At 43.4% G+C, this 22,014-nt stretch overlaps 1 protein-coding gene across 2 annotated transcripts; it reads left to right on the top strand.

Annotated features, from left to right (window-relative positions):
* The first annotated feature begins 1,260 nt into the window (after positions 1 to 1,260).
* On the top strand, positions 1,261 to 20,341 carry SKIC8 (SKI8 subunit of superkiller complex). Of its 2 annotated transcripts, none has more exons than XM_005221931.5 (11): positions 1,261 to 1,374; positions 4,271 to 4,321; positions 5,018 to 5,045; positions 6,858 to 6,963; positions 7,330 to 7,502; positions 14,018 to 14,166; positions 14,383 to 14,476; positions 15,586 to 15,679; positions 17,462 to 17,554; positions 18,294 to 18,372; positions 20,125 to 20,328. In XM_005221931.5, the coding sequence occupies exons 2-11, from the start codon at positions 4,310 to 4,312 to the stop codon at positions 20,212 to 20,214; spliced, it is 918 nt and encodes a 305-aa protein (XP_005221988.1). In that variant the 5' UTR covers positions 1,261 to 1,374; positions 4,271 to 4,309; the 3' UTR covers positions 20,215 to 20,328.
* Positions 20,342 to 22,014: the final 1,673 nt, after the last annotated feature.

Genomic DNA, 22,014 nt, shown 5'->3' with positions numbered 1-22,014 from the left:
TCCTTGGAAGAAAAGCTGTGATAAAATTAGACAGCCTATTAAAAAGCAAAGACACTACTTTACTGACAAAGTTCCGTCTAGTCAAGTGAAGTGAAAGTGAAAGTTGCTCAGTCCTGTCCGACTCTTTGCGACCCAATGTTTTATACAGTCCATGGAATTCTCCAGGCCAGAATACTGGAGTCGGTAGCCTTTCCCTTCTCCAGGGGATCTTCCCAACCCAGGATCAGGTCTCCCGCATTGCAGGCAGATTCTTTACCAGCTGAGCCACAAGGGAAGCCCATCGAGTTAAAGCTATGGTTTTTCCAGTAGTCATGTATGGATGTGAGATTTGGACCATAAAGAAGGCTGAGCACCAAAGAACTGATACTTTTGAACTGTGGTGTTGACAGTTGACAGCTGATTCTTGAGAGTCCCTTGGACAGCAAGATCAAACCAGTCAATCCTAAAGGAAATCAACCATGAATATTCATTGGAAGGACTGATGCTGAAGCTGAAGCTCCAATACTTTGGCCACCTGATGGGAAGAGCTAACTCATTGGGAAAGACCCTGATGCTGGGAAAGATTGAAGGCAGGAGGAGAAGGGGACGACAGGATGAGATGATTGGCTGGCATCACAAACTCAATGGACATGAGTCTGAGCAAACTCTGGGAGATAGTGGGAGGACAGGGAAACCTGGCGTGCTGCAGTCCATGGGGTCGCAAAGAATCAGACACGACTGAGCGACTGAACAACAACCGGTTGTGACTTTACAGTCACAAAACTGGATGCTTGGGGCTGGTGCACTGGGACGACCCAGAGGGATGGTATGGGGAGGCAGGAGGGAGGAGGGTTCAGGATGGGGAACACATGTATACCTGTGGCGGATTCATTTCGATATTTGGCAAAACCAGTACAATATTGTAAAGTTAAAAAAAAAAAAAATAAATCCTATCAAAAGGATTCAAACTTGAAAAAAAAAAAAGCTCTATTTCACTGAAAAAATTTTGAAGCAATACTTGCGGTCATCAAGTGTAGTCTATCTCAAAGTACAAATAAAGAAATTGGAACCCATCGGCAAGCCGGTTCTCCGTGGCCCCGCCCCGGGGGAAACCAAGGTGACCGGGGCGTGGCCTCTTCCCCTTCTCCCCGCCCATCCTCCTCCCCGCCCCGCGCGCGTTGAGGCAGAGGGCGCTGCGGCGTGCGCCTGCGCCTTGGGGACCGGCGCGATGTCCCGCCTCTTCGTGAGCTCATCACCCCGCGTCGCGGTCGCGCGGAAGCTAGCGTCAGAGGAGCCGTGGGGCAGTGCAGCCGGACGGTGAGGCGGTGAGTCGGTCCGCAGAGCCGTTGGGGGTGGCACTCGTCGGTGCCGATAACGGTCCAGCCTGGAGGGCGGGTGAGCGAGAGTGGGCCCGAGGCTACCTCTAGGAGGGTTTGCTCAGGAATGCCCCACGCCGCAGGGCCTGAGGGTGGTGGCTTCCGTGACTCCATTTACTCTGGCTGACTCTCGGGGTGTGGGGTCTGAGGGGAGAGGGGAGGTGGCCTCATCTTGCATCCTGTGGATGTTTTGTGAAGCCTCGAGGTTAGGGCTGGTCTCAGTGTCGATAGACAGAACTGTCTTAACCGAAGTCTTCCAGTGGTAGGCCACTCTGTCTTTTTCGGTAGCGAGCTGGACAGGTACAGGCACAGGCTGAGTTATCTTTACTTCAAGTACCATGTAGTATTGCGGGTTACTGACCTCCCTGAGTACTTTAATAGGGGCATGTGTAGTGTTCTTTGGAAACATTGAGGAAGCAATGAATTCTGCCTGGGAAATGAGAGGAGAGTTCTCTAAAGAAGGAAGGTGACAAAAGAGGCTTTTGGCGTCCTCTTAACGCTGAAATTATTGTAGGATAAGAAACTGATGTAAAAGGTAGTGTGAAAGTGAAAGTCGCTCAGTCGTGTCCGACTCTGCGACCCCATGGCCTATACAGTCCATGGAATTCTTCAGGCCAGAATACTGGAGTGGGTAGCCTTTCCCTTCTCCAGGGGATCTTCCCAACCCAGGGATCGAACCCAGGTCTTCCGAATTACAGGCGGATTCTTTACCAGCTGAGCCACAAGATACTGTAACCTATACTATAAGCTTGTATCCGCCTTCTCCTGTCAAACTAACCTTGGGGGAGGTCCCTTAACCTCTCTTGAAGTCTCACTTTCCTTATGAGGAAAGTAGAGATTATAATAAGAATATCTATTAAATGAGATGAGAGGGTTCAATGAGCTAACCTACATGTAATATGTAAAACGGTACATCATGGTACCCTGACTCATGGTACATCATCAAACATACATTCATTGATAGAAGCATACCTTTATTTGAGGAGCCTGGCTTCTTGGAATTTGACATCTTGCAAACCTTCCTACTCTTGTTTCTCCTTGTTGCAGGGAATTGTTTCTGTTGCAGGGATGTGAGGCAGGATTTGGAAGGGCAGAGGGTTGGTGCCCAAGAGAATTTGAATACTGTTTACTCCAGCGAAACTGGCTTGACCTCCTGCCTGTCTTTCCTACCCTTGCCAAGACACTGTTCTTGGGTCACAAATGAATTAAGCACTACCGCCTTGACTGAGATCTTCACAGGCAAAGGTTATTTAGAAATTGTTTGTTTTTTCTGTTATCCTTGGAAAACCTTCACAGTAGTCTTTTTGACTTTGCAAATTTAAAGCAAGTAACCTGGACATGGAAGCTTTAGATGTATGGTGTCCTCTGTCCATGGATAGAATTGAGGGGGCCATGAACTTGGATGAGAAGAAAAATTGCATCCTTATGTTCTCAAACTTCTAACTGAAATTTAGCATTTCCTTCAATTATAAATGTAGTCAGCAAACCAAGTATTAACAGGGTGACTTTGTCACCAATAGAAATCACACATATTTTCGTATCTTAGGATATTGTATAAGTTCATCATAACTTTGAAATTATGGTAGTTGTTAGATTTGCTGCTAAATCTTGTTATATAATGTGTAAATAAAGAATTACATATACTATCACAAAAACTAATTTTTGTATTTGGTAAAATTTTATTTCTGTATACAGTTGATCCTTACTATTCTCATGCTCTGTATTTCCAAATTCATCTACATTCTAAAATTTATTTGTAGCCCCAAAGCATCATTTGCAGCACTTTGTGATCTTGGACGTGTGCGAGGTGGTGAAAATTTTGAGTCAACTGACGCGCATTCTTAGCTGCAGTCGAACAAGGAAGCACTCTGCTTTCTTGTTTCAGTTATCATGCTGTAAACAAGTGTCTTTTTTTTTCAGTCTATTAGTGTTACAAGTTTTGTATTTTTGTGGTCTCATTGGTGACTTCACTGTTTAAAATAGCCCTCCAAGCACAGTAGTAAAGCTCTCTTAGTGTTCCTAAGTCCAAGAAGACTGTGATGTGTCTTATGGAGAAAACACATCTGTGGATAAACTTCATATAGGCATGAATTACGTCGCTGTTAGCCATGAGTTCAATATTAATGAATCGCCAATGTGAAATAAGGTGTCTTTAAACAGAAACATGCAGAAAATAAAGTTACTTACTGATCAGTTTCCCCAAATTTACCATAGTCTTGCAGGAACCTAATATAGTGTCTCCCCCAGAAGCAGTGGGTCAGTGTTCACTAACTCAGTATTCAGTGACTTTATGGAACTTAACTCCCTGGAATAACGAGAATGGACTATACTTGGTTTCCTTTCTAATCCTATGTATTGTATGTATTTTAAAACATCCTGACAAGGGGTTTATAGGCTTTACAGAGCTACCTGGGGTGTGTGTGTGGGGGTGGGGTGGGCACAGAGGATTCTATAGCACACACACAAAAGTTAAGAAGCCTTATTATAGCTTTGGGGAGACATGTAGTCTCCCTCTAGCTCACACCCTCATTTACACTCCTGCTGGCTCTTATATGTCCCTGCATGGACCATAAGAACTTTGCTCCCCCATATTTGCTTGTTGAGTTTTTAATAAAATAATATTTTAAATTAAAAGATCCTGTGGTTTTATCTCTTGGAAAAGCAGCAAGGAGGGAGACTGGATCCTCTCTGTAGTCAACTTGAGAAGAAAATATGAGAGGTGGTAGGTATTAGTTGAGAAAGAACACTGTGCCACCTGGTAGGGCTTGTGAACAGGGACCCTGGGATCAATCTGTAGAAAAGTGTCAGGTCAACTCTGGCCAAGAGTTGCCTTACAGTCTTGATCCAGGGGAAGCTTCTATAGCCCTCTATCCTGATGGCCACCTCTTACTGAAGCCCTGGTGTTGTTTCCACAGAGCTGTCTGGCCTTTAGCCCTTCATCCTTGGTTAAGGAGATGACCAACCAGGTAAGGCCTAGGGAGAGGGAGAGTACCAGTTGGTCTCTTTGGGGGTTCGAGCCCAATACATTGTCTGGGTTTGTAGTCAGAAAACTAGCATCTGATTCCTGCTCTGCTTCTGAAAAGGAGGGTATCCTGGGCACCTAATCACCAGAGGGTTAGGTGGCATTAGTAAAATGCACAACACTGAGAGAAGGGTAATTTTATTTCAGTCTGTACCACAGTTTACAAAGGGATTGAGGAAGCTTAAAAGAATTTGTACACAAAAACAAGAAAGGAAAATTAGGGAGAAACATGTCTTTGTAATAAAATTAGGGACAGAGTTAACAGGTTATTATGCAGGCTGTGTGGTTTTATACAACTACAAAAATTAAGCTGCAAACTGGACTCTGAGCTTCCTGGTGATCAGAGCAGGAAAAAGCACATAATTTATGACTCTTTTTTGGTGGGTGGAAGTAGTTAGAAGAGACTCTAGCTTCTTTAAGAAGTAATTGTTTTCTTTAAGAGACTATAGTTTCTTTAAGAACTAACATTACAAACCTTGCATGAGCTCACAGGAGGTCAGGCTGCAGCAAGGGAGGTACCTAACTCTGGTGATTATATCTGCTGGGGCACAAGGTGGTGAATTGGGGGGTGTTTTAGGGAAAGGATGGGACACATCTGAAATCTGACCATTGGTTTAATGTGTCTTCTGTTCTTTTTTAGTACAGTATTCTCTTCAAACAAGAGCAAGGTAAGCAGCTTGCCAGTTCAAGCAAATTCACCTGTGAAAAGCTGTTGCCCCTGGCTTAAGGTTTTTGTCACACTGACCAGACATGCAGTTCCAGCCGTACTCACTTTACATAAGAATTGGCAGGGGCAGCTGAAAACAAATACGCTTCAGAACGAACAACCAACAACAAAAAAAACCAACTACTAACTTAAAGAGCAAGAGGCAAATGATAGACTGCAGAACTCTGGGCTGAGAAAAATTTTTTCCACTTGAGGAAGGTGTGACTGAGCTTCCCGGCTATCAAAGTGAAAGAAGGAAACTCTGAGTCTCAGGACTCTGTTAATACCAGCTCACCTGGGGAGGTAAACTTGAGCCTGGCCATGAACACAGAGGTTCTCTTGGGAGCCTTTATTCAGGCTCCTCCACTTAAAACAAGTGTAGCGAGTCTCATAGAGGGCCTTTGACCCTCAATAATAGAGGAGGATTGAATAGGTGAATTTGTCAAGACCACTGAGTATATGGGTGGGCTAGGGGCTGTGCGGCTGTGGCAGTGGTGGGGATGGGAGAAGGAGGGAGGTCAGAGTCTGGAAGGTAGCTGGCCAGTGACAGCGGACTTCATACCTGGAAAGGAGGGTGTGCAGGGACTATTCACGTGTGTCTCATTTCTTCACCACAGCCTAGATAAGTTATGTAAAGCCTGGAGAAATTTGTGGAATGCCTAATAAAACTCTTCCACTTTAAGTAGTGACATTTAGGTAGTCTGAAGTTTAAACCCAAAGCATTCTTTCAAGTTAGCGAGCGTAGGTATGTAGCAGCTAGTCAGCTCGTCAGTCAGCTACCTTGTATGCACCTAATGCCATCCAATGGCAAGCTGGCAGACTTGGGTCAGGTGGGGATTGTAATGGAAGCCAAGATGCTATATGTAACTCACAGCTGTTTAAGTTGAATGTCCTTGTATTCATGTCTTGGAAAGGTGTCCCTGAAGAATTGCTGCCAGGTGTGAAGAAAGCCTTCTTGTTCACTTGTTACATTTGTATTCGTATACCAGGTCTGCAGACCCACCAGTATGGCCCGCCAGATATATAGCTTACAGACTTAGAATTTAAAGTGGACTTTAGTTAGTAGGGAGTTTAGGTTTCTAGGTTAGAATACCAGCTCTGCCTCTTCGTAGCTTTTGACTTTGAGTGAGCTACCAGGCTTCTCTAAGCCTCTGATTTTTATCTGTAGCTGCTGCTGCTGCTGTTAAGTCGCTTCAGTCGTGTCCAACTCTGTGTGACCCCATAGACGGCAGCCCGCCAGGCTCCCACCGTCCCTGAGTGGGTTGCCGTTTCCTTCTCCAATGCATGAAAGTGAAAAGTGAAAGGGAAGTCGCTCAGTCGTGTCCGACTCTGTGCATTTTCGGACCTGTACTGTTTACAGTTGACCTGCCTACTGGTTTCCAAAGATCTCTTAGGAAATTACTCTTAACAAGTTGATCTCTTTTGGGGGGTGGGTTTCACTTGAGCCAAGTGAGAGCCATTCCAATCTAATGCATGTCAGACAGCATACTAAAGTAGAAAGGACCCTGGACTACTCCAGTACTGCTCCCCAACCTGGTAAACCTGTGATTTGGGGCAAGCGACTTCTTCAGAACCTCTGGTATTCTTATCTGCCTCCACTGTTCTAATAAAAGCTGTGTGGGAAAGCCATCTGCAAAACAGTAAAGCAGACACAGGTGGATATTACCTCAAAAATCTCAGAATTGGTGTAAAAATCTCAGTATTTCTGCTTTATCTTAGCACATTCAGTTTAGAAGTTGCATGAAGACTTTATATGAATGACTTTCTGTTCCAGCCCATGATGATGCCATCTGGTCAGTTGCCTGGGGGTCAAACAAGAAAGAAAACTCTGAGACAGTGGTCACGGGATCCCTGGATGACCTGGTGAAGGTCTGGAAATGGTGAGTGCTCTTTCCTCTACAATACAGCCTTGGAAGTTGGGGTTTTTCTTCTGGGCTCCCAAGTTAAAATCAGAAAAGTATTGACTATTATCTACGCAAGAAAGCAATGGCGATATGGTGGTAAAAAGGCTGACTCTTTTTCTCACTTGTTTTCCTGTTATTCACCATTAAGGCCTTACAGTTGAAAGAAAAAAATGCTATGGTTAAAAGTTGGCCGCATTTGGTGTTCTGTGGCTCTTCATTTCCTCTCTTGATTCTGCATTTCACAGACCTCTGATAATGCATAGTTACAGGAGCCCAGAATTTCAGATGCCGGGTACCATGTGTTGTGTGTGAAGAAATCCATTTCTCTGTCCCCCATTGAAGGCGTGATGAGAAGCTGGACCTACAGTGGAGTCTGGAGGGCCATCAGCTGGGTGTGGTGTCTGTGGACATCAGCCACACCCTGCCCATTGCTGCATCCAGTTCTCTTGATGCTCATATTCGTCTCTGGGACTTGGAAAACGGCAAACAGATAAAGTCTATAGATGCAGGACCTGGTAAGAGTTTTACTCTTAGAGAGGATACTAGAGGTTTACAATCCCTTTTTGATATCTTTAGGGAGAGATGTATTTTAGTGTTTAGAAGTTTTTGGATTTGAGATTGGTAATATGGGTGTATGAACTGCATGTTCTGTAATACCTTCAGTGGGACTTGGACAGCACTCTAATCAAATACTAGTATCTCAGCAACTAAACATGAGTATTTATACTAGGAGATAAAGATAAGCTATAAATAGCCTTGTATCAGTTCTAGTTTTATTGCCAAGTGAATTTGGGTACTAAAATTATTTCTAAAAACTCATAGTTTTTATCACCCTTGAGTTTCAAATTGCTGACTTGGGATTGTGGACCTGTGTTTGAATGGTCCACAGGTTCTCTGTTTGCCATATTCTGAATTGATCTACTCGTCACCTTATAGAGGTCTAGAATGTAAAGCACTGTGTCCTCCTAGATCTGTGTCATGGTAATCTCAACTAATTATGATTAAAGTGCCTATTTCTAGTTTATGCTTGATACATGAAACTTCTAAAGAAACAAATAGATTTTTTTAAAGTTCTGTAGGACAGCATAGTCTTGTCCATTAGCCTTAATAAACATCTGAAGTAATGGGAATTAATAATTTCAATGGGACAAGCAACATGACATTTCAGATTCCTTGTGGCCCTGTATTTACTTGTATATGAGCATATAGCTTTCATGAGCAGAGCCTGTTCTGCCAGAATGGGTGATGACTGGAAGGAGTACAGAGAGCCTGGTACCTCTCTGGCACACCCCTCCATGGAGTGATTACAGAACTGCTCAGTGCTTTACTTAACATAATTCCCTGGATTGGAGCCCCAGCATATTTGCTTCCCACCAGTTATGTTCAGTAGCATTCTATAGGTTGTACTTATTTTGGAAAGAATGATGTTCCCAGGGTTTTAAGGACTCTGTGTTGTCTGAAAACTGAGTTCATTTCCCCTCAGTGCCAGTATTTGACATCTCTGAGTCTTAACTGTTGGAGCTTTTTAAGGAAGACATATGTTGTTGTTGTTCAGTTGCTCGGTCATGTCTGACTCTTTGTGACCTCATGGACTAGCATGCCGGGCTTCCGTGTCCTTCACTATCTCCTGGAGTTTGCTCAGACTCATGTCCATTGAATACATATGTCCAGTTCCTATTTTGGATCCACTGAATCAGTTTTGGGGTGTGTGGGCCAGGATATGTATTTGAAAAAATTCACCCAAGCATTCTGACTCCCCATATAATTGTTTTTGCATGTGTCCTTGCCCTATTGTTATCTTTTACGAAGGACCTGGGTCCCCAAACTAGTGCACAAAGTCTGTTAAGCTGAGACGAGGAGGAAGAGGTGGATCTATTGCTGCCTCTTCATCTTGGGCACCTAAGCCCTCCCATGACGCTAAGGACACTGTGTGGCTTTGTAGCCCCGGGCACACCACAGTTGAAGAAATGAGTGCTGGATTGGTTCTAAGGAAAAGGATGAAGTCTGTACCCAGCTTGCCTTTCCTGACAAATAATATCTTAAGCTACATGTTGGTTCCAGTTGTGGCAAGTGATCATTGAAAGATTACTGTTAGGAAAGAAAAAAGATACTGAGATGAATATAAGATTGGATTTATTTTCTTTTTTGGATAGGAATCTTCATAAAACTATACCAGACCATTAAACAACAGTTATTTGAGTAAATAATAAAATCAAGCATTGCTACTGACAACTAAGGAGCAGCTCAGTTGAATTCACCTAAAGGTAAAACTAGTAAGTCTAGGTCTAATGAATTTAGGCAAATGGACATTTACATTATACCAGCCTTGAAAATATGCCTGGAGAATGTGAGAAGAGGAACAAAGTAGGAGGAAAGAGAAAGATCTCAGATCCTGAAGAAGAAAGGGAAGAAGTAGAAGAAAGGGAAGATGACGGGGAAGATCTTTCATCTGACGCCTCACCCAGGCTGTGGCTGCAGCAAACTGATGTTGAAGATGTCGAAGAAGAAAGTGCAAGCATAGGGGCCTCTCAACATCAGGTGGTTCAGGATGTCCCAGTGTAAAGAAGAGTTACTCTCTTCACTGATGAGGTGGAACTTAGTGATTAAAATAAATATTATGCAAATGTTAAAGTAAATTTTAGAGTGCAAGGTTAAATTGAGGAATAAAAATTCCTTCAATTTCGAGGAAAAGGACATTCACCACTAAAAGTTTTGTATTATCAAACAGCTAATAAGGGAAATGTAAAAGTAATTCAAAGTGATTTTACTAAACTTCAAGGAATCATAATCCAATTTTCTAATAACCATTATTCCTGTAAACTAATTATAATAGGAATAAGAGAATATAATCCTGTTGGAATAAATGGTATAGTCATTAGATAGATACTAAAAAGCAGCCTTGTGAGAGATTGGTTATAATAAAAGCTTTTTTAGATCTTCTTGGTTGGTTGAGTACTTTTGAAGTTAATTTCCTTTTTGAAGCAAGTATTTCTTAAGTGATAGAGGTAAATTAATTACTACTTTGAGTATGTGTGTTAAGATTTGCAAGAGATTTTTATTTTAAAACTCACTCTGGTATATGGTACTGACCCATCTGTCCTCGGAGCCCCTATCTGCCATGAGTCAAGTTCAGGGAGACCTCTCTTCTGTGGGCTGAGAAGGGCTTGACCTCTTTGAGCCCTGCCCTAGGAGTAAGGAGAGTGACTGGGGAAGGAGCCTTTCCTCTCCCTTTGATCTTACAAGCACTGGGCAGGTACAGGAAGGGCAGGACTTAGGGAACGTTCCCGTATAAGACTGGCCACGGGCAAAGGGACCTCGACCAGCGCTGGACAACTGGATTGTTCCTTGCTCTCTAGGCTCTGACCCCAGAGGCTCCTAAAGCTCTTTGAGATTGCCCATGAAGAGTTTCCCACATAACTGAAAAGAGAAATGCTGAAATATCTTCAGTGGTCCAGATGGAAGTATAAAGCACATGTGCTTACCCAGGCTGCCCAGGAGTCTGGAGACCTTTACACAGAAGCACTGTAATACAGAAATAGCATCTGAGTAGAACCTTTCAAATCAGGTTGTGTGATGTAACTTAAAACCAGTTGATTAAAAAAACAACAACAGTGCCTCTTCCCAGGCCTTATTCTCTGGCTAATTCGTGATAAATACTTTGTCATATTATAGTTTTATATAAGAATATTTCTGGTACCTCTTCATTTATTTGCAGCTTATTGAGGTAGACATTCACCTCTATAATTACACTCTGAAATCAACCCATTATACAGTTTTAACAAGTTTTAGTAAATTTCCACAGTTGTGTAGCCATCACTCCAATTCAGTTTTAGAACACTTCCTTGTCCCCCAGATGTTCCCTCATGCCCATTTATAGTTAACCTGTGCTCCCACCCTCAGCCTCAGACAACCACTGATCAGCTTTCTGTCTCTATAGTTTTGCCGTTTTGAAAGATTTCACATTAAGTGAAATTGTATTGTCTTACATATCTTTAGCATAATGTTTTTGAGGTTTATCTATCTTGTAGTATGTATCAGTAGCCTGTTCCTTTTTATTGCTTAGTAGTAAGGATTCGGTTATAGGGCTATTCCACATTTTGTTCATTCATTCATCAATTGATGGATATTTGGATTCTCTCCAGTTTTTGAGTATTCTTAATAATGCTGCTGTGAGCATCCAGGTTCAGTTCTGTTCATGAAGATGTGTTTCCATTTCTCTAGAAGTGGAATTGCTAGGTATTATGGTGTGTGTTTTCACTTCTTCAAAGTAGCTATACCATTTTATTATATTCCCACCAGTGTATGAGGATTTTGGTTTCATTACACCCTTGCTTTTTTTTTTTTTTGCATTTCTTTTTCTTGGGGGTGGTCTTGATTCCTGTCTCCTGTACAATGTCATGAACCTCCATCCATAGTTCATCAGGCACTCTGTCTATCAGATCTAGTCCCTTAAATCTATTTCTCACTTCCACTGTATAGTCATAAGGGATTTGATTTAGGTCATAACCTGAATGGTCTAGTGGTTTTCTCCACTTTCTTCAATTTCAGTCTGAATTTGGCAATAAGGAGTTCATGATGCAAGCAACAGTCAGCTTCCAGTCTTGTTTTTGCTGACCCTATAGAGCTTATCCATCTTTGGCTGCAAAGAATATAATCAGTCTGATTTCAGTGTTGACCATCTGGTGATGTCCATGTGTAGAGTCTTCTCTTGTGTTGTTGCAAGAGGGTGTTTGCTATGACCAGTGCGTTCTCTTGGAAGAACTCTATTAGCCTTTGCCCTGCTTCATTCTGTACTCCAAGGCCAAATTTGCCTGTTACTCCAGGTGTTTCTTGACTTCCTACTTTTGCATCCCAGTCCCCTGTAATGAAAAGGACATCTTTTTGGGGTGTTAGTTCTAGGAGGTCTTGTAGGTCTTCATAGAACTGTTCAACTTCAGCTTCGGCGTTACTGGTCAGGGCATAGACTTGAATTACCGTGATAGTGAATGGTTTGCCTTGGAAACGAACAGAGATCATTCTGTCATTTTTGAGATTGCATCCAAGTACTGCATTTCAGACTCTTTTGTTGACCATGATGGCTACTCCATTTCTCCTAAGGGATTCCTGCCCAGAGTAGTAGATATAATGGTCATCTGAGTTCAATTCACCCATTCCAGCCCATCTTAGTTCACTGATTCCTAGAATGTCGATGTTCACTCTTGTCGTCTCCTGTTTGACCACTTCCAATTTGCCTTGATTCATGAACCTAAAATTCCAGGTTCCTATGCAATATTGCTCTTTACAACATTGAATCTTGCTTCTATCACCAGTCCCATTCACAACTGGGTGTTGTTTTGTTTGGCTCCATCCCTTCATTCTTTCTGGAGTTATTTCTCCACTGATCTCCAGTAGCATATTGGGCACCTACTGACCTGGGGAGTTCATCTTTCAGTGTCCTATCTTTCTGTCTTTTCATACTGTTCATGGGGTTCTCAAGGCAAGAATACTGAAGTGGTTTGCCATTCCCTTCTCCAGTGGACCACATTCTGTCAGACCGCTCCACCATGACCCATCCATCTTGGGTGGCCCCATACGACATGGTTTAGTTTCACTGAGTTAGACAAGACTGTGGTCCATGTGATCAGATTGGCTAGTTGTCCGTGACTGTAGTTTCAGTCTGTCTGCCCCCTGATCCTCTCTCTCAGTGCCTACCGTCTTAGCTGGGTTTCTCTTACCTTGGACGCGGGGTCTCTCTTCACGGCTGCTCTAGAAAGCTCAACCGCTGCTCCTTACCTTGGATGCGGGGTAGCTTGAGCTGAAATCAAGATTTCCAGGAGAAATATCAACAACCTCAGATATGCAGATGACACCACCCTTATGGCAGAAAGTGAAGAAGAACTAAAGAGCCTCTTGATGAAAGTGAAAGAGGAGAGTGAAAAAGTTGGCTTAAAGCTTAACATCAGAAAACTAAGATCGTGGCATCCGGTCCCATCACTTCATGGCAGATAGATGGGGAAACAGTGGCTGACTTTATTTTTCTGGGCTCCACAATCACTGCAGGTGGCGATTGCAGCAATGAAATTAAAAGACGCTTACTCCTTGGAAGAAAAGTTATGACCAACCTAGACAGCATACTCAAAAGCAGAGACGTCACTTTGCCAACAAAGGTCCATCTAGTCAAGGCTGTGATTTTTCCAGTGGTCATGTATGGATGTGAGAGTTGGACTATAAAGAAAGCTGAGCGCCGAAGAATTGATGCTTTTGAACTGTGGTATTGGAGAAGACTCTTGAGAGTCCCTTGGACTGCAAGGAAATCCAACCAGTCCATCCTAAAGGAAATCAGTTCTGAGTGTTCATTGGAGGGACTGATGTTGAGGCTGAAACTCTAATACTTTGGCCGCCTGATGCGAAGAGCTGACTCGTTGGAAAAGACCCTGATGCTGGGAAAGATTGAGGGCAGGAGAAGGGGACGACAGAGGATGAGATGGTTGGATGGCATCATCGACTCGATGGACATGGGTTTGGGTGGACTCCGGGAGTTGGTGATGGACAGGGAGGCCTGGCGTGCTGCGGTACATGGAGTCGCAAAGAGTCAGACACGACTGAGTGACTGAACTGAACTGACACCCTTGCTAACATTTTGTATTGTTCTGTCTACATTTTTAGTGAAAAGTTAAGAAACCCTTACATTAAATTGGTATAGAATTAATATCTTTACAACATATTAATGTTGGGCATATTAATGTTGGGCTTCTGACTGAAGCACCTGAGCAGTGCAACTCAGTGACTTAACAGCCGTTAAAGATGACATAGTTCATGGAAACCTGTATGAGGAGATAGGAGACAGTGATTCTCCAGCTTAACAAGGGTCTCTGAATTTCAGGCCATGCTATGCCCATATTAATACAGTTGATATCTTTACAATGTCCTGTTATGAATCAGGACACTATTCCTCCAATTTTAAAACATGTATCTTTTGGTAAAGCTTTAAAGTTTTTAAAATTAAGGTCAGATCTTTTCTCACTATAGTTTTTCCTTTTTTTCTGTTCAGTGGATGCCTGGACTTTGGCCTTTTCTCCTGATTCTCAGTATCTGGCCACAGGAACTCACGTGGGAAAAGTGAACATTTTTGGTGTGGAAAGTGGGAAAAAGGAGTATTCTTTGGACACAAGAGGAAAATTCATTCTTAGTATTGCATATGTAAGGAAATATTGCTTTGTTTCTATCTGATTCTTTCAGTTTCCTCTTCTAGCCTGTTGTATTCCTTGATAAACATTCTGCATTGATCTCACTAGGAAGCTGCTGGCTTTGTTTGCCAGTCAGCCAGTTAGACCTGGAACCAGCAGATTACTTGTGTTTGAGGGGGGATGGCTTAACAACATGGAGTTTCAAATGATTTTCGTATGTTCTCTACAGAGTCCTGATGGGAAATACCTGGCCAGTGGAGCCATAGACGGAATCATCAATATTTTTGATATTGCAACTGGGAAACTTCTGCATACGCTGGAAGGTGTGGTTCATCATTTAGTGCAAACTGGGTTATCAGATCACAAAGGAAGACTTACTCTTTCATTAAAATGCTACTAAATGGCAAATGAGCCTTAGATTTGCAAAACGTCACTGTCAGTTGGAAATCTGAAATGCCTCTAAGGTTCACTTTTGTCACTGTGCTGCTGCTGCTGCTAAGTCGCTTCAGTCACGTCCGACTCTGTGGGACCCCGTAGATGGCAGCCCACCAGGCTCCCCCGTCCCTGGGATTCTCCAGGCAAGAACACTGGAGTGGGTTGCCATTTCCTTCTCCAGTGCATGAAAGTGAAAAGTGAAAGTGAAGTCGCTCAGTCGTGTCCGACTCCTAGCGACCCCATGGACCACAGCCCACCAGGCTCCTCTGTCCATGGGATTTTCCAGGCAAGAGTACTGGAGTGGGGTGCCATTGCCTTCTCCATTTGTCACTGTAGTTATAACCTAGACATATTAGTTTTTGTACCAGTGTTTTAAATGCTTATTTTGGTGAACAGGCTTACTTTTTATTTATGTGTTAATATATCCTAGCTACATGAGTGTCATATTTCTGTTATGTTTGACTCTAAAGAACTTTGTGATAGGAAAATAGCCCCTTTTTGTTGATAGTTTGAAGGTAAATGAAAGTTCTGTGCCCACTCTGCACTGGTGACCTCTGGGCAGGGGGATGGGATACTAGGACAGGGGAAGGGCTGGAGGGAGGCCTCTTCTGTGCATCCTTTACCCTACAAGAAGGATTTGGTAGGGAACTAGCATCCTGTTTGTTCAACATGCAAATCAGAAACAATGCATATTTCCATGTTTGGCCATATCTGTAGGGGCAGAGGAGTTTTGTCTAAGCAATGTATCCTGAGGTCCAGTTGGTCAGGGAAGGGATCTGAGGAGTAATGACTCCCAGGAGGAGGAGCCTGCGTTTTGTGCATGTTTCTAGAGCATTAGGAAGAAGGGTCCAGTCTGTAGCTCGCGTCTGACTGAAGCACTGAGCAGTGCAACTCAGTGACTTAACAGCCATTAAAGATGACATAGTTCGTGGAAACCTGTATGAGGAGATAGGAGACAGTGATTCTCCAGCTTAACAAGGGTCTTTGTGAATTTCAGGCCATGCTATGCCCATTCGCTCCTTGACTTTTTCCCCGGATTCACAGCTCCTTGTCACTGCTTCAGATGATGGCTACATCAAGATCTATGATGTGTAAGTTACCTGTTGGGTTTCAACACTTCTCTCTTAATGTCAATGCCTGTTTGTCTCTTATCACTAGGAGGAGCCCTAGCAACTGAGCTGCTCCCTCTTTATGTCTAGGAAAGACACGTGTTCAGGTCCTGTCCCTGCTTTGAGCTTAGGATGTTACAGAGGAAGACGTGCGTGGGTTACCAACTAGAATCAGCTACTTGCTACTTCTTTTCCAGCATCCTGTCTCTTGTGGGGCACGCTGGTTTTAAATTTTTTTAGACAGGTGAGTAGTGTACAGATGAACAGATGGAGCCATGGGCTGTAGCTAGCTTGAAGTAATGATGAAAAAATTAGAACATTTGTTTTCTGAGGGTGTGACGTTCTAGAAGGCATTCTTCTGCCCTAGTTAGGGAGTTGTCTGTTTATAAGCCAGCTTATAGCAGGTCTAGATAAGGGAGCTTTTTTGTTGGTGGTTTTTGACTGCAGGTATAAAGGTGAGTTAGTTAATCTTCAGTTGACAGCTCACTTTCATTGTAAGCCTATGCACGGGCCCTTTCTCTTTTTCTTTTCTCCTTTATTTCTCAGTCCCCACCCTGTTCCCCACTGAGGTCTCCCCTATAAGGTGTTTGATGTGTGTCCCTGATTCTTTGACTCAGTACTGCAGTGTGCCTGGCTTCTGGCTTCCGAATGTGGCATTCTGATCCACTGGGTGCATCCCTTACCCTTCTCTGTGCCCCAGCGATGGGTGCCACACCATGACCATCCACGTGCATGTTACTTTGTGGGCCTACGAGAGTTTTGCAGGAGTTTAAACTTGGGAGATTTTGGACAACAGAAAGTTGTCAAATAGACATGGAATTAGAACTGCAGTTTCTGGAGTTACAGCTGAATGAGCTGTTAGGGTCCAAGAGAAAATGCCTGTCTCAAGTTGTGCTTGCTTGTCAACAGCAGGGCCAGTATAAATACTAGCAGTTTCTTAAGTGTTCAGCTCTCTTTAATAAGGCTTTCACTGTTACAGTTTCATCATCTTCCCAACTACCGGTGAGGTAGCACAGGTTAAGGTCCCAGTCATATTGCCGACGAGGAACCCAAGCTGAGGTGGTGGTTTGGCCAAGGTGCTGATACTGAATGAACACCTGGGACTTTTACCTTCTCATGGTCCCCCAGCTTTCTACTGAGGCCACCTCTCCTCTTAACTGGGGTCTGCTCTACTCCACTGGCTTCAGGGGTGAAACTGCTGACCTTAGTCAGGTCTTAGGATTGTTTTCCTGCCATAGGTGATTTGATTTCACTTTTTTAAAAAGTGAAAATGACTATAGTCATTAGACCTGTCTTATTCTTGGTTAAGTTAAAAATGGTCTGTCCAAGTCACACCTGTTGTAAAAGAATACCTTTTGATACCTTCCGTAGACACAGGCACTGGCTCCACATGGAAAGGACGCTAGGTGGGCAGGGCTCAGAACCTGCAGCTACTCTGAGATGGCTCTTTGCCTGCTGGTTCTGTTTCCTCACCTTAGGAATTGGCTTGCTGAGCCTTCTTTATTTTGAACTGCTAAACTCTGCTTGTTTAGGATCCTATTTTTGGCTCTTGTAGGCTCTGACATATTTGGGGTTAATGCTATTGAAGATTTTGTTTCTTCAGTATGTGATGCTACTTTAGTGAAAAGAGAATGTCTATGTTAATACTGTCATTTCAAGGATAGCAGATTTGGTCCAATTAAATGGACACAGTACACCTTCCGTTTCAGTGATTATATTCCAAAAGTTAATGTCTCCATTTTATTTGAAACTTTCCCATTTCAGACAACATGCCAACTTGGCTGGCACATTGAGTGGCCACGCATCCTGGGTGCTGAATGTTGCATTTTGTCCTGATGACACACACTTTGTTTCCAGGTACTTATGACTCTTATCAGTTCCTAAAATGTTAGGAAGATGAAGATGGTCCTCTTGTATGAATTGCCTTAAAATTTGAAGATGGTGTGACTCTTTTCTCATTCAGGTAGCCTTTGTTTCCTGCAGTGTTTTTTAAATTGTCAAGTTAATTGTTCTTAGCTGGAACAAAGATGGATGCTTTTGAGCAACTCAGTTCTTATTTCTTCCTTATAAATCTAGGCCTCTACCTACAGTAGGTAGGTATCCCTTATAAGGATACCTGTGTTCCAATAGTAACTATAGATATGAACATCTGTAAAATGTTATGCTTCGAGACCCCAATGTTGTTTAGGCCCAGGATGGCCAAGACAGTTGAAAAACAGGAGGTGCATGGCTTAATAGCACTGCACAGAGGCTTGTAGAAGACTCTGAGAGCCTTTATTTTGAAGCTTTAACCAGTCTCCCTCCCATCCAGAGGGAGCCTCTCATCTGAGACTCCTGACAAGGATATTTGATATGAGGGCCAAGCAGATCAGAAGTTTGGGGAAATAGCTGCTCTGTGAGTGGGGAATGCCAGCCAGTTGTGTCAACATTCTTGACCACCTTTTGGGGACCAGGTCAGCCGCTTGTACACACACACGCACCAAGGGGGCCTCTAGGTAGGTTGAGTCAAGGAGTGTGGAATTTTTGGTCAGATTCTTTCCAACTTCACACCGGTCTGAAAAGTTTTCTGATACTGATGTTTCCTTTTTTAAAATAGTTCATCTGACAAAAGTGTTAAAGTTTGGGATGTTGGAACAAGGACTTGTGTTCACACCTTCTTTGATCACCAGGATCAGGTATGGCATAATTAACATTTAAATTCCTTTGTCTTTGGATTGCTAGCATTGTCTGACTGCTATGCCAGAACTCACTCATTTTCCTAGCCTCCTTGCTGAGGTTGTCAAGATTGGATGACCCTCAGAGCTGAGCTGCTCTGATTGCTTGGATGTCCATCCAGCCCGTGTTCCAGTGGACACTCTGGGGTGCAGAGGCTGGGGATGTGTTGTCAGCCTGGAAACCCACAAGGCATGATACGTACCCATGATATGGGTAGACCGGAAAACTTGCGCTAGCTGCACAGCCTTTGAATGACTTCTTCGAAACATGTTGCAGCAATGCCTAGGGCATGCCTGGGCCTTTTTCTGGGTACAGCTGGGCCATGGCTGTCTCGGGAAGGACCTGCTTGCTCAGGAGTTTCCATTCCATCCCACAGCTGTCACTTTCTCTTCTGGAGCTGCCCAAAGAAGTGATGTGGTTTTTTTTTTTTTTTCCTTTGAATATATTTGAAGCCAGAAATTCTTAACAGGTTGTTTGACTTTAAAGATATTGGTAAATTTTATTTCAGCCTTTAAATTAGGAAAAAGAGGCTCTCTTCTCACAGGAGTCTTCCGGTGAGATGAATGTGAAATGTTAAGGCATTCCAGGGCAGGGCTTCTGAGTCTTTAATGTACCCTGGGGATCTGGTAACAATACAGATTCAGTAGGTCTGGCCTGCGCCTAAGTTTCTGTCCCAAGTTTCAGGTGAGACTAGCACTGCTAGTTCCAACCACTTTTGAATAGCAAAGGTCTTGGGGAAGCAGTATAAAAAATAAAATACCCATGGCAGTATAAAGTCATCTTTTATTAAGTATGTATTTTGTATGTTCTTAGGATGGTCTCATAGAATCTCTTTGGAATGCATTTTAAAGTTAACAAATGTTCATGCTTTTTTACACTTAATCTTAACATTGTTGCCAATGAAGTTGAGAGGATTTAATCTTGACATTTCCCTCCTGGATTTAAACATTGTACTCGGGAAGGAAGTCCTGGCTGGCTATGTTGCTTTCTGTGAGTGTCAGTGTGTGGTGCGGTCCTCAGAGGAAGACATTTGGAGTGGATATAAAGCCATCACCTGGCCCGCTCACAGCGCTGAAGTGAGGGCTAGAACACCCACCTCAGGGATAGAGTGACAGGCTTGACCTGATGAAACTCCTACCACATCAGTTCTGCCTGGGAAGGAGGTGTGAATGTGTTAATTCAACATGTAGCAAATGAAATCAATGACTCGCAACACCAGGTTGTCTAGCTCCTGGGGACAGGCAGGTTTCATAGGCCTCTAATAAGAGAGTGAGAATTACTGAGGTAGGTTGTGGGCACAAGGAGGTGGACGAGGAGCACAGTTTGTAATTATCCCTGTAGGCAGTGACCTCAGGGTAGCTGTGGGGCCTTTTCCTTCCTGGAGACCTGGGAACCCGTGCTGGTCCCTCGTGGGTTCCATCTTCACAACATTAGGTCACTTCCTCGATTGTGAATCTTTGAAAGGTTTGTGAATACCTTGATTTATGTTTAGAAATGAATTATCTGGAGTTGGGAAGTGAGTGTGATGATAATTAAACAGTAGTAATAGAAGCTGCCTGATTAAAGGAAAAGCCCCATTCTTACTGTTGAGAAAGCATGAAAACACCCTCATCCTATTGTTTTTCTGGATTCAGTATAATGAGAGTAGGGTAAGGGTATTTGTTCCTAAAGAATAAAGGTGTTAGTAGAACTTTTTCTCTTTTTATTTACAGGTCTGGGGAGTAAAATACAATGGAAATGGCTCAAAAATTGTGTCTGTTGGAGATGACCAGGAAATTCACATCTATGATTGTCCCATTTAAACATCAACATTTTCCAGGCTAATGCTACAGAGAGAACGTATAGATTGATTATGACATTCCTTACCTTTCTAGCTTGTTAATATAGCATTTATTAAAAAGTTTATCAAAAACAAATTTTGTAGATACATATAAATCTTTTCATGTTTTATTGGAAATGCCATTCATAGTTTAACATAAAGTGTTCTTAATACAAACACTCATGTTCTTCAACAAGCTTCTTTCTCATTTGCCCTGTTACTAATAGAGCAGTAAGAGGAGTTGTCATCATTCTGTGACAGTGAGTACTGCCTCAGGAAAGAGGACATCCAGGCATGTACTAAACTCCCCAGGATAGAAATTTAGGCTCACCCTTCCAGGGGATGAGCCGTGCAGAGGCTGTGATAGGAGGCTAATCTATTTCAGAATGTGATCCTGAAAGAAACAGGTTATTTGACTGGGTGGGAACATTCTTTAGTCCTGTCTGAGCATTCTTCTATTTGGTAGATTAAAAATGCCCCGTGCCACACTCTTTTTCACCCTGTTAATTTTAGAGAAGCCTGTAACCTGCTGGTGGTGTTTACAGGCTCAAGCCTGTACCTACTCTGGTTGGCCTCCAGCCCTGCTTCAGTTACCCCAGAGCTCCTACACTTCAGTTTTCTCAGTGGCCCACTTGAGACGTGGTCTGCACGTAACAGGAGAGGTGTAAGTAGCTAACACTCCGAAGTTTGCTGCTTTTTACTGATCGTAACTTCATATGCTTCACGTCAGGTCCCGTGCTTTCCCTCCAGACTCCCCACAACCCTAAATCAAGCCCATCCTCTCTTCTCTCTCCTGCCTCTGCCTTGTTCACCTTCCTATAACTGAGGCAGGAAGTGGACAGGCCCCCAACCAGAGTAAAGCAATTGGAGATTCATTCCCTGTGGACTGAAACTCCAAGACAAGAGAGCAGGATTATTAAGGGAGGAAGCTGGGCCCTGGTCATACCACATATTTCTCATTCTCCAAGTCAGGCGACCTCCCTGACCACACATGCACAGAAAGGCTCCTTGGAGGTCAAAGGGGAGGGATGTCAAGGGATGTTGTACCCATAGCCTCTTCAGTAGACTCCATCTTGGCTAAGAGATGTGTGCACACACACAGAGGAAGATCCTGAGATACACCAAATATGGACTGTGAACCGGGCAACTCCAAACGACTGGCCAAAGGAAACCCAGAAAAATGCCCCTTAAAAGGCATTCAGACTGTCCGGAGAGTGTGACTCAGGGACTCTCCTCTGAGTCTGCCCATGTATCTATCTACACGTACTGTACTTCCCCCCCACCACCAGCTTTTTACTTGCTTTACTGTTTTTTGCCTTTGTGGAAATTCTTCTCTGTAAAGCCAAAGGGCCAGGGCCCCTTGCATTGACCTCTGGTCCAGTGGTTAGGATTTGGTGCTCTCCCTGCGTGACCTGACCTCAATCTCTGGGAACCCAAGCCCCACTTCAAGATGCTGCAGCCTGAGGCCACCCGAGATCATATCCACAGAGCCCTGGCCATTTCCTCTGCCTTCCTCAGATGTTCCTTCCTCAGACTTCCACAGGTCTTGCTGCTTTCAGGTTGTTCTCTGGTGTCCGCTCCCAGTAAGAGGCCTTCCCCTCGCCCCTTTCCCGTTATTCTCATTCGTCACTGCAGTCATCATTGCCTGATGGATTTATCCCCACCCCAAATATAAGCTCCATGAGAGCAGAACCTTCATTCCATTTTATCAACCAATATGAGGCAAACTTGCACCTTAGCACTAGTCATTGGAAATAAAAGTAAATAAAAACAAAACCATCTG

This window comes from Bos taurus, chromosome 21 (genome assembly GCF_002263795.3).
Source record: "Bos taurus isolate L1 Dominette 01449 registration number 42190680 breed Hereford chromosome 21, ARS-UCD2.0, whole genome shotgun sequence".
NCBI lineage: Eukaryota > Metazoa > Chordata > Mammalia > Artiodactyla > Bovidae > Bos > Bos taurus.
This window is presented reverse-complemented; position numbering and strand designations above follow the sequence as displayed.